Raw genomic sequence first — 12,359 nt, 5'->3', positions numbered from 1 at the left:
GCTGCCAAGGAGCTTTGAAACAGCTTGCCTCGGGCAGAGGATGGTAGGGCAAGGTTCAGAGTTTATGACAGATTCAGAGCTGCGCTGCTGACGTCTTTGAATTACTGCCTTTGAGTCATGCCTAAGACTTGTGCTGCATCTGTCTGTCCATCTGAGACCGCACAAGGACGGCATGGGGGAGTCCAGGAGTCCTGCGTACGGCAAGTGAGACCACTGGAATCGCAGGGAAGGAGATAGCTCATAGATACTCAGCTTGCATTGCATTTCGCTGGCGGTACATATATTGCTTGCGTTTTTGGAGCCCTGGGGTGAAACCCAGCAGCCAAGCACTACCCACTGCAGCATCCCAGGCTCACATGACAGAAACTAAGTCTGCAGCAAGGACAGGTTTTTTGGTGGGAAGTGCTGTTGGGGGCATGGATGGGAAGAGGCACGTCGTCTTTGTGCAGTATTTGGATCCTTAGCTTTGGCTGTACGCGACATTACTTCACAGTCTGCATGAAACTTTAGCCCTCAATGCTGTGTTCCTCTTGGGACCTCCATTTGGCTTCAAATTCTTCTGTAAACTTTATTAAGGAGCATAAAGACTTTGCAAAGGATGGGAAAGGTTGATTCCTGAGGTACTGACTCAGAAGATGGTGGGGCAGCTTCATGTCATGTGGATTAAGCATAGTGAGACACCAGAATTATCCAAACATTTTACCCTTTCTCCTTTTTCTTTCTTTCTTTCTCTGCTTTAAAAGAGTATGGGAGATAGATTACCAAAGGGAGAGCACTTTACATCTGTGATCACTTAATTTAACCATTGCAAGGCCAAAATGAGGGATAAAGTTATTAATGTGTGAAGAGAATTAAAAATCACCTCAAATGAGTTACAGTGTAAGAGTGCAGCAAACGCGTTTTGACCTTAGCAACAGTGTCTGGTAAGATGAGGACTGAGCACTTTTTTTCGTCTACGATGAGCAGGCAGGGCAGGCAGGCAGCGCTGCCAGCTGGCAGCAGGTCTGTGGAGCTGTTGGGGAGAGGCAATGGATCCTCTTCCAGTTTCCTTTCTGCTCCTGTCCTGAGGGAACTGCTCGTGTAGCTTCTTATAAAAACATAACCCTTGGTTGCCACTTGTTGTCTATTGATCCTTTCAAAGCTTTTTGTCATGCAAAACATAAATGAGTACTGATGGTGGTTTAGATGCCCTGTAAATAAAGATTCCAGGCAATTAATCTGGCTATGGGAGTCCTTCAATGAAATGAATGGGACAATTTGAGATTGAGGTAAAAGGGGAGGAGGGAGCTGACAAACTCAGACCTGGAAATATCATTATGAATTCAGAAATAATTTCCCCCAGGAAGTGGCAGCTATCTCATCAGTCATCTAATGAGCTAATTAGAGCAATGGAGAATACAGCTGAGGGAATAATTCTGGCATGGCAAAGAGGAACTAGACCCAGCGTGCCACTGCTATCTGGCTTCTGAACATCTCCAGAAGTCCAGGTTATAAGATCAGAAGTTGGACTTCCCTGATAGCATACAAGAAGGTTAACGAAGATGTTTGGTTTACTTGATCAAATAAGAACTTAGCTTGATTTTTAGACACACAGACTTCAGTATGTGCAAATGTGTCCGCAAAGTGTCTGTCACAGTGGAACCTAGATATTGACTTCCGATATGGATGTTCCTAGTTAAGTTATCTTTGTTGTAAATGAGGAAACTCAATTTCAACCAGTGTAAAGCACTGTCTCTCTTTCTTTCTTGTAGCGAAAGCCCTCATGGAGAGAGAGCCTCAACGGAAGACTCGGTTCAGGACGTTACGGCGGAACACCACACCAGTGATGATGGTATGCAAAGTCTATTAACTCCCTGGTTAACTGTTGTAACCTGCTCTGGGGGATTGCAATTTAAGTTCAAAGTTAGATGCAAAGTGGAGTTTAAATCCAAATAGTCACTTGAAACATCACATATAGCATTTGATGCCAAAAGTAAAAAGGTATAGGATCAACAGGAATCTTTAGAAGTTACCTGACTATTTTAAAAATATCCCTTCTTTTCAAGGGTATGTCATCTTAGCAGCACGCCTGGACACCCTCCACGCTTGCATGCCTGTTTGAGCTCATCTATACCCTAGAAGGATCTTAGAGTTGGAAGTCATGGGGGAAGCGTAGAGCCAAAGGCTGGATATGTTTCAGTGTATGCCAGGCATTTCCCCTTTTGGTAGCTTTGGCAAGGGAATTGCGAGTGCCTTAAGCCCCAGTGGTTCTGCTTTAAGGAAGCAAGCGAAAACTGTTTGTCTTCCACTGAAAGCCAGGTTTTTAGGGTAGAGGGTCCTGGTGTGGCCCGTGTCACTGATAACTTTTGGGTCTCCTTGTGGAAACTGTTACACTTCTTGTCTGATCAGTGAAAAGGGGTGCCAATGCTGAGAATTGCACCGTATTTCCTACGGAAAAGGTGACACTGCAGTCTCTGAGTGTCTCTTGTTGATACATCCAAAGCCGCCTCCTGCAATGGGGAACAGCTACATGTAAGCCCCATCCAGAGCAGAGGAAAAGATTACGAACTGATATGAAACGGTGAGCCCCAGAATACTGACCAGCATGTAAAACAGACTGACCAAAACAGGACAGAATATGGTTTTATTCTCGGGTTTTGTCCCCTTGCAGTTGTCTAAGTAAGCTCTGTGATGGTTTTACTTGTGATGGCCTCAGTTCTAAAGGTGGGAAGAAGGCAGCGTTCCCTTATTAGGTGGCATCCTTTTTGAGCTGGTCTTTAGTCACTTACTCAATGGCTCTGCCATGTGCTCTTGTGCGGCTTTTTGCTCTCTTTGCTCCAGTAGTTGCCTAACAAACCTTTCCCATGGCATTGCTGTGCTCCTGCTGGCTTCATGGTGTTCACACACCAGTAACGAAGTAAACAATGTTGAGCGCTGCTAGAGAAGCTGGAAAATCATTTCTCCCCTGGCAAGGTCAAGCACTATCACACAGTCATTCCGCACTGAGGTTGTTAGGAGAAAACACAAAGCATACGGGAATGAACCATGAGTTCGCTGGCTGTCTTGAACAGAATGTTCTTTCTGAAAAGTGTTAGCTTCTTAAAAATGCATGAAAACATGTCCTTTTTGAGTTGGTACCTAAAGAAGGAGCAATTTCATTGCTGTAACGAAGGAAAGACTAACTCTTCCAGCATCTGTAAGGCCTGGAGCTAAAGTCTGCAGGCTCTAAGCGCCATGGGCTGTACTTGCATTATTTCGGTATGGGATTTTTAGATTGCTCATGTAGCTGTGAGGGCACAATGATGGGAAAAGGAGCAGTTAGAGATTAGCGAAGGACACTGCTTTGCAGCCTCTGGAACTAGATTGTGTGGGGCCCCTGAGCAAGGTAAAATTTGGAGGCGTTTTGGATGGAGTTCTGCAACCTACACGGAATATTCCATAGGAAGCATTTGGGAGGGAGCGTTTGGCACCGAAGCAGAGGAGGGAGCTGGGCCTCTGTTTCTTTGAGGGAGCAGCAAGGTCTGGTTAACTAAGGAGTCTGGCATCCTTCTAATTGAGCTGTGCAGTGTCACACCTCGGGCGTACGTCGTATAACTCCAACTCAGTGGGACAGAGGTTCTTCTCACTGCTTCAGTCTTTAGATGTGACCAAGCACTTGCTCCTTTAGCTCTTTCGTGAGACTGGCACTAGTCCTCCCAAAGTGAAGCGGTCATCCCAGCCGCCTTCGTTGAAGGAAGGAATCCGTTTTGGGGTAGGGGGAGAGGTTGTGTTTTGCAGAGCATCTGTGCTGTTCACAGTCAGCCTCGCTGTACGAATGAGTGGACATGCCAGTTTGAGACAGGCATAAGAGGTCAGAAACGCTGACACATACGCAGGTCGTGTGTTTGTTAAATTATCTGTATGAGTGGAAGGATTTTAAACTGCTGCTTTCCTGCACAGGCCGTCAGACTGGCAGGGGTAATTGTTTGGCTTAGCCTTATTGCTCTTTATTCACACAGCTTTATTCTCTGAGCATAAGTGTAGTAGGAAAAAGCTACTGGAAATTAGAGTCTAAAATCACTTCTCTGGATGAAAGCCAGAGTCCTAAAAAGCAAATTGGAAACATAAGAAACCTGAGTGCAGCACTCATCTGGAACAATAAACATTTCTTAATGAAACAGATGGAATTTACAAAACCACATCGTCCCCTTCGTAAATGGAGGGGGACACCAAAGAACAGCATTATCGGGTTTTTAGTGTTATGAAGAAGCTGGCTCCAGAGGCAAAACAAGCAAGAGGAAAGAAGGAGCCAAAACCAGATAACCATGTGCTTTGGGGAGTCTGGAGCAAGGCGGCTATCGCAAGCTGCAAACATGGGCCAGGCTTTTCTCACCCTTGCAAATCTCTTGCTGGTTGCTGAGGGCTGATAACGGGATTCGTGTGAGGCTGACCATGGGTTTACCTGAAACGTGTGATTTGACAGAATTCTGAGCTGTCCCGTTTAGTAATGGAGAAATTTAATTGCTGGGGGATTAATCTAGCAGATCCTGTTGCTGATTGCCCTCAGCACTCGGTCACGTTGTGCTTTGTAACTACAGATGCTGATGGGGCTCTTTGGGGGGTGCTTCTGCTCTGCTCTCTCAGACCGACTGATGAGACGGTGGTACTGCAGCATCAGCTCACTCAGACGGATTTACGCTATATATTTGCTCAAGCCCGGCTACTACCTTGCCTGTCTGTGGGCAGCCTTGGAGGCCTAATTCTTGAGCATGTGCTCTCGCAGGGAATAATTGTAAAAGCTGTGGCTCGCGTTTGGCCTTCCAGTCTTACTTGGGTGGCTCTTGCACTGTAGAGGCTTCCCATGAGGCAGGGGAGATCTCTGTATGAAATGGCATATCTTTCCTTGTCTGGGAAGAGGAACCACAAATCTCTTTCTCCAGGAAAGAACTCAATTTCCGTGGACCGCGTGGCTGTGTTAAAGCTCCTTTAAAGTAATTAGAGGCTGAAGTCCACTGGGGCTCTGTGGTTGAGCTCATCTCCATTCCCCTGATTCCTGCCTAGAACTGGGAGCTGGCTTATTATATATTTAGACTGAACCAATGGCAGATTTTTCTAAGTCTTAAAAATAATCCACGTGAATTTCATACTGATTTTCCCGAGTGTCTAAATGCCCATATTGTCCCCCTGTATAATGTCAGAGTCCTACAGGGACCTGGATTAGTGGCTGGTTGCAGACACAGCATGGCTGTAGCTCTTTTGTGAGCCTTACAAGTAGGAGCAGTCGGATTTGGAGCACGTTGTGCAGCTCCAAGCGCAGCGCTGTGCATGGTGCAGCCCAGCTGCACGGAGCCCGGGGGAGCCGCCTGCTCTCCTGATGGCTGCACAAACCGCAGTGGTGGAGGCACTGAATGTTTTCGTTAGCTTCCATGACAGTTCCATGAATAGCACGGCCTCCCACGGTGCCAGAATCCGGTCTCCTGGGTCAGGTGAACCTCACAGGCAGCAGAAATTTCCCTCTGAATGGATGCTTTATTTCTGAGGCAGCTTGGGATCAGAGGATGTTTCCCTCCTTAAATGCTAATAACAACTCCTGCTTGCCGGCCCAGGAGGTTTAGTTTAGCTGCCTTTAAGAAAGCGTACCATAGGCAGATTTTTGTCTGGAACATACCTGATAGCTACCTAACTTTGAAATTTTTTTTATTATAATGGGATACTAATTTTGCCATTGCCACTTCCATCTTTGTACACTTGAATAGCTGTAAGTGGGTTTATGACTTGGAAAACATGAATGTGTCCACTACATAGAGATTAGGTAAATGCTGAAATGGCAACATCCTCACATTACAGGGGTTCCCCTCTGAATCTTACTGTTTCAACCCTCTGCTGCCTTAAGAAGCAACACTTTATCCTCTTCCATGCTTTCGTCATAAGCTGTTTTATGGTAGGTTTGAACTGTTGAATACTTACCTGAGCCCAAGTGCTTAGTGAATTATTGTTTATTCCCTTCTATCTCCTAGAGTGTGAGCCCATAGAAGCGATAGCGAAGTTCGACTACATTGGCAGGACTGCACGAGAGCTGTCCTTTAAAAAAGGAGCTTCTCTCTTACTCTATCAGCGGGCCTCAGATGACTGGTGGGAGGGACGCCACAATGGAATTGACGGCCTTATTCCTCATCAGTATATCGTCGTTCAAGACACGTATGTTACTCTTTAAGCCCACCTGCAAGATGGGCTTGCTTAAAACTCAGGTGCGGAATGGAGTTTTTGTGTCAAGATGTTGACACCAGGTGGGGAGAGTTCATCCTTCGACCTTCCCCGCAAGAAGGGAGGCCTCTTGAAACAAGCAGAGCTCCGCAGAGGCGTAGGTGTCCGCGTATGTGGAGGTGCCATATAAAAATTGTTCTGGTGCTGCCAGCCTGGTAAAGATGCAGAGCTGGGATCTCCAGGTTGCTCGCAGAAATCAGGTTCTCTTATTTGAAAGATACGTAACGATTCTTAAGAGAAAGACGCTAGCACAGTGCTGTTGTCCTGCATGTATGTTTACATACACTGTGCTGTATTTGAAATTCAGTGCTGTTGGTCCTGTTTTGGTTGTGATTTCCTTCCCTCCTCCTTCCTAGTGAGGATGGTATCTCTGAAAGATCCAGTCCGAAGTCTGAAATAGAAATGAATTCTGAGCCACCGGAAGAAAAAGTGACTGCTAGAGCTGGTGCCAGTTGCCCAAGTGGGGGTCACGTTGCAGATATTTACCTTGCGAACATCAACAAGTAAGAACAGCCTTGCATTATTTTACTTAACTGTGGAGATCTTGGTGATGAGTCTAGTAAAATATTTCCTTCCCTGAAAGAGATTACCTAGTGAGCGCTGCCACCATTATTCTCTGCTTCCCCCTCTTCTAACTTGCTCACGTGTTGCTGTCCTCTCTCTCTCTGTGTCGCCAGTGTGGCCAGTGCTCTTTCAAAAATCCCACTGGCTTCTCTTCCTTACCCCTAAGGTGCCATCTCTTCCCGTTTCCCCAGATATGTCCTATTTTATAAGCTAAGCAGACAGAGAAAGGGAGTGGAATAGCGGAGTGAGTTCTTGTAATCGTGTGTTCCCGTTCCTTGTTATGTTCTGTGATTTGTTATGTCTCGTTTACATTTAACATGTTTTGTTTTATGGGTTGGGGGAGAATTTCTTCAGAAACTAGTGTCACCTTTTGTGCTAAATGACATACCTGAAGTCCCACCATCTGGCATTGCTTGTAACATTCTTCCATTTCTCCAGCACTTCTCACCTGAGGTTACTAACCATATGCTTGCAGTGAAACAACACACCTCTCTGTTGCTCTAACTTTGCCTCCTCAACCAGAAATTGTTACTTTAGCCAACACTCAAGATAATTAAAAAAAAAAGGGAAATTAAGCTAGTAACAGACTATGCTTCTTGATCTGTTATTTAATTATTCTAGAGCAGACTTATCCCCCACATCTTTCTGATTATTTCCTTGGTATTAAAAAAACCCACGTGTCTCTGTTGTGCAGTGAAGATATTAATATGATAACTACCGTTTTATGGGAGTGGATATTTTTAACCTTCAGTGAATTTAACAGAGTGTAGTCTGTAAAGGCAATAACAGAAATGCATCCTTTTCAAAGGTGTGGACCTGCTGATGTCCTACACAGAGCCTGGTCCTTTGTTTATGGTCAGCAGAGCTCCACTGATACCAGTGAAACTATGTTAATCTGCATCAGCTTGGGATCTGGGCTTTCTTTTATAATGTTTGTTGTATGAGCCAATGAAGTATGCCGTTACGCCAGTTACGGAAAGATTTGTATAACGAACAGAGCTATGTTGAAGCTTCACCGTCTGCTGGTTTTGGTAGTGTTGTATGTAGTGTTTTTAAGAAGCCCTGGGTAATGTCCACTCCGTTTTTTTTCCCTTTACTAGGGAAGCTGATATTTAGCAATAGTAGCATAAGACTCATTTTGTTGTTTTTTCTTTAGGAATGAATCTTCTGACCTATGTGTGAACAGACTTGGGCAAAATTAAATCAGATGGTTTCGCAATGACAGTTGTGCCACCCACTGAATTATTATTTGGATGCCAAAATCCTACTGGAGTTAACACTTTCTTGCAGTTACTCATGGGGCTGGTGCTATATATAAATGGATCCTTCCCTGTATAATGGATGCCAAGCTTCAGACCTATGGCATAAAGTATTCTGCTGCATTGGCCTTCATATGATTTGAATGGAATCGTGCTGTCAGACCACATGGTGCTGGGGTAGAAACTAAATTGTTTGGACCAGTTCATCCATTTGACATCATCTTTTGGTATGTCTGTAGCCCTGCATAGATAATGCCTTATGGTCCTGCTAAAACAATGAAAAAGAAACATCTATTACCACCAGCAAATATTGGAAATGATCATTAACCCCAAACTATGGGGTTCTTTGCTTGCCAATCTCTGAAAATAGTAACTTGATGCCTTGGGCCAGGAGCTTAGTAGACTTATACTGTGTCCTCCAGTCAAAAATTGTAGCTCTGCTCTTCTAATGTAATAAAAACACATCATCAAAACCTGTTGATGGCACAGAGGGTTTTTTTTGTTCAAATACAAATTCTTTTCTTCTTGACCAAGTTAATTACGTTTCATCCAAGTTTTCTGGTTTTGCTGTGAATGTGCACAGCTGCCAGAAACTCAGTCTTGTTGTTAGCAGTGTTAAACTGGAATGATTTATAATTTTGCTGTTTCACAATGACTCCTAAAATCCCGAGTGTATTTGTAATCTGGGTATCTTTATGTCTCTTCCCATTGTCCTCTGTGTTGTTTTGGGGGGATATCTTCAAATTACAGCCCGTTATGTGTACCTGCTGTTATTGACTTGTTTTGCTTTTGTGACTGAAGGCAAAGAAAGAAACCAGAGTCAGGCAGCATCAGAAGAGCCTTCCGTCAAAGTGACAGCCATGGACTAGGTAGTTCAATGGCAGAACCAGCCTCCCCAGGAGCCATAGCCGGTTCCAGACCCTCATCCCAGCCCATTATGAGCCAAAGTCTTCCCAAGGAGGTTCCAGATAAATGCTCCATCAGTGGCCATGGCAGCCTCAATTCTATCAGCCGACACTCGTCTCTGAAGAACAGGATAGACAGCCCGCAGATCCGGAAAACTGTGACAGCAGGGAGGTCCAAGAGCTTCAACAACCATCGGCCCATGGACCCTGAAGTTATTGCACAGGTAAATAGGAGTGCTTTGCCTTAAAGATTTGTTTTGGAAACTTAGAGGATGTTGGATACAATGAGATGTTTTAATGCGAGGTCTGATGTAATCTCGTATCCCTTCCCTTCTCACAATGCAATCTTAACTTACTCCACAGCTTGAGTCTAGTCTTTCAAACCTCACTTTGTGTAAGTCACTGAGGCTGCTTTCATGAGTGAAGATAAACAGTCAGGTCTTTCCACCATAAAAACTTGGCCCTGTTCATTATTCAGAATTTAGTTTCAACAATAAAAATGTCCAGTTCAGAAAGTTACACAGATTCCAAAGCTGTCAGCAAAAAATTAAACAATCACAACTTCAAGACATGAGGAAAGTGAAGTATTTAGCATCAATTTAACATTCTCCTGTCAGTTGTGCAAACTTGCCTGTGGTTAGACATTGGAAGCATATGGAGCAGTACAGTCAAAATAAAAGCAGGCTGCTGAGTTGTACAGTGCTCACAGTGGCATCTTTATATGCTTAGAGGGTTCAGTGTGTGATTAGAAACCAACTTTGAACATAATACTGCTAGTTTTCATTAGTTATTTATTTAGACTAGTGCCTTGAAATGAGGGCAGGCTACCGATGCGTGTGCGGCTGTGTTTGAACTTCGCCGAGAGCCCTGCTTTTGGGACTGCCTCCACGCGCTGACCAGGCGACAAGGAAGCCGTCTTCTCGGATTCCTTCTGTGCAGCTTAACGGGGAAGGTGTTCTTAGTATTTTCCTTCATCTTTGCTAATTTTGACGCAGAGACCTGTCCCGTCCCTGTGCCGGGGGCTGTGAGCTGCCACGGCAGTGACTGTTGTTAACAAAAATGCACGTGCGGTTTTGCATCCGTCCTTGCCTCCGTCCACTGTAGTTTCACAAGTAGGACAGAAAACAGTTGAAAGTCACACTTAGGTTTGAACAAGTGACAGCTACTAATGGGGTGAATGGTGAAAATATTACAGGTTTCCCTCTTCCATGAAGGATCTTTCCTTTCTCCCACTCCAAGCTGTTAGATGTGCCTGCACATGTATTTTGCGTGTACTGACTGTTTTCAGTATGCGATGGATCTATCTAAAGCCAAGGAATGCTTGAGTCTCAGATTACAAAGCCAGCCCTGGGAGACCTGACTTCTCTGCCTGGTTCAGGAGTTTGTAGGTTTCTAAAGAGCTGGGGGAAGATAGTGAAGATCAAGCATCATTTTTATTGACAAAACAGCAATGTCGAGTAATAAATAAGGTCCAAATAAAAATCTGATACATACTCTGATGGAAAGTTGTATTTTGCCGTTACGAATATCTTTAGCCCATTTATTGCAGTGGAATTGTAATACACGGTTCTTGTTGTCTTCATATTTCATTGTCCTTCCAAGGCTTTGGTTAACATAAATCAGTTTCTTTGTTTTTTCAATTAAGCTCTAACTGAAGTTGTTCTGTCTCCTCTTCATGCCAGAACGTTAACTGCATTGTTTTCACTGGAGAAGAGTCTGGGGAGAAAAAGAAAAGGCGGGGAGGCGGGAGAAGCTGTGTTAAATCAGTGATTCTCTTTGCCCTGCAGTATCTGTTCAAACACCATCTAATAATCATCATGCATTTTACATATTTTCCGTAACTTCATAAGTAAAATCTGCCTGGCCTCAAGATAGACTCGGAGGTGTCAGATTTCTGTCTCTGGTTTCTTCCACCATTCCTTGACTGATTTACCTTCCCCACCCCCTGAAAAACCTCTAAGGAAGCTAAAAAGCTGTAGCCAAACTGTGAGTCACAGGAAGGCTGAGCTCTTCTGCTCTCCAGTGAATTCTGTGCACCAGTGGGCTCCCCAGCACGGGCTGTAGCAGACGTGTAGGTCCTGCTACAACTGAGAACAAAAAGCCACGTTCTTATCTCAGAGTTCTCTTTATACTTATTTGTTAATAACTCTAATATTTTATAAGAGGAAGGAGAAGTGCCCACTTGAATTTCTATATATGCTTCTGATATTTTCTATGCTTTCTAAAACATTAAAATTTTGAGTCTCATGTAACACCTTTCTGGGAAGGGAAGACAACTCGGACAGCAGGAAAACCAGCGAGGCAGCAAAAGCACACGAGGATTTCAGCATTCAGTGCATGGCCCATCAGCCAGTGTCAAAATCATCAGTCCTTTCTTCAAGAATTTGCTCTCCTGAATGTCACGTGCCAAATAAAGTACAAGAATGGATCCTAATACTTAGAATCACATGCTTTTCCATTCGTTGCTGCGTTTTGGGATTGTACTCATCTTTGAAGTCCAAGCAGCATCAGGACCAGTGAAGGACCAAATTAGCATCGAAGAAACTGCTAGCAATTATTTTGCTCCCTGTTGATGGAAAATATTACTGCTTATTGGCTTCAGTATGTAAAGCTGTGTAGTTTGGCGGGGGTTTCACTTTGACACCTAAAGGTCCTTGACCCGCCATTTGATTTGAGCATTGGTGTTTACAGGCTGAAAACAAATACGTCGTTCTCAAAGGCTGACTTTTATCTCTGTATTTATGTGTCTGGGTTCTGTTATTCACTTGGTTTCTCTTTTGTGTTTTCAGGATATTGAAGCTACTATGAACTCTGCTCTAAACGAGCTGCGGGAGCTGGAAAGGCAAAGCAGCGTAAAGCACACGCCAGATGTTGTCCTCGACACCCTGGAGCCTTTGAAAACGTCTCCAGTGGTGGCCCCCACCTCTGAACCTTCCAGCCCTCTGCACACTCAGATCCTCAAGGACACTGAACCAGCTTTCCAGCGCAGCGCCAGCACAGCCGGCGACATACCGTGCACCTTCAGGCCAGTGAAGTCGGTCAAAATGGCCACCCAGGTGAAACCCCCGGCAACTCGGCCGAAGCCTACAGTTTTCCCCAAAACAAACGCCACGAGCCCCGGCGTTGCCTCCTCTGCATCTCAGCAGCCTACTGACAAGTCCTGTACTGTCTGATAAACTTGATGCTGCTCTGTGGATACAACTGTATTGTTTCACATTAAGAGACTCTGTTAAAGACATTAAAATCCCTATTTAACTAATTTTTCAACTTCTGCTGAAGGTTAGTTGTGAAGTGCTGGGGAGCACTTCCTGGGAGTGAACTAAGTGGTAACAACCTCATCCCCTGTGCCCGCATCAGTGATGTTCGTGAGGCAAAACAGTTCATGCCACACTTAGGAAATCCAATATCG

General features: G+C 44.6%; 1 protein-coding gene across 1 annotated transcript; it reads left to right on the top strand.

Moving 5' to 3' along the window:
* Window positions 1–172: 172 nt before the first annotated feature.
* Window positions 173–12,123, top strand: LOC104627974 (SLIT-ROBO Rho GTPase-activating protein 2-like). Its single transcript, XM_010296396.1, has 6 exons — window positions 173–204; window positions 1,752–1,831; window positions 5,976–6,156; window positions 6,579–6,725; window positions 8,847–9,174; window positions 11,740–12,123. Exons 1-6 carry the CDS (start codon window positions 173–175, stop codon window positions 12,121–12,123), a joined length of 1,152 nt encoding a protein of 383 aa, XP_010294698.1.
* Window positions 12,124–12,359: the final 236 nt, after the last annotated feature.

Source organism: Phaethon lepturus, unplaced genomic scaffold, assembly GCF_000687285.1.
Source record: "Phaethon lepturus isolate BGI_N335 unplaced genomic scaffold, ASM68728v1 scaffold28841, whole genome shotgun sequence".
Lineage (NCBI taxonomy): Eukaryota > Metazoa > Chordata > Aves > Phaethontiformes > Phaethontidae > Phaethon > Phaethon lepturus.
Note: the sequence above shows the minus strand (reverse complement) of the source record. Positions and strands in the feature narration are given on the sequence as shown.

Coding starts and splice junctions, on each gene's coding strand:
- LOC104627974 (XM_010296396.1), top strand. CDS start 173: ATGGGGGAGTCCAGGAGTCCTGCGTACGGCAA. Junction 6,726..8,846: donor TACCTTGCGAACATCAACAA/GTAAGAACAGCC, acceptor TTGTGACTGAAG/GCAAAGAAAGAAACCAGAGT. Junction 9,175..11,739: donor ACCCTGAAGTTATTGCACAG/GTAAATAGGAGT, acceptor TTGTGTTTTCAG/GATATTGAAGCTACTATGAA.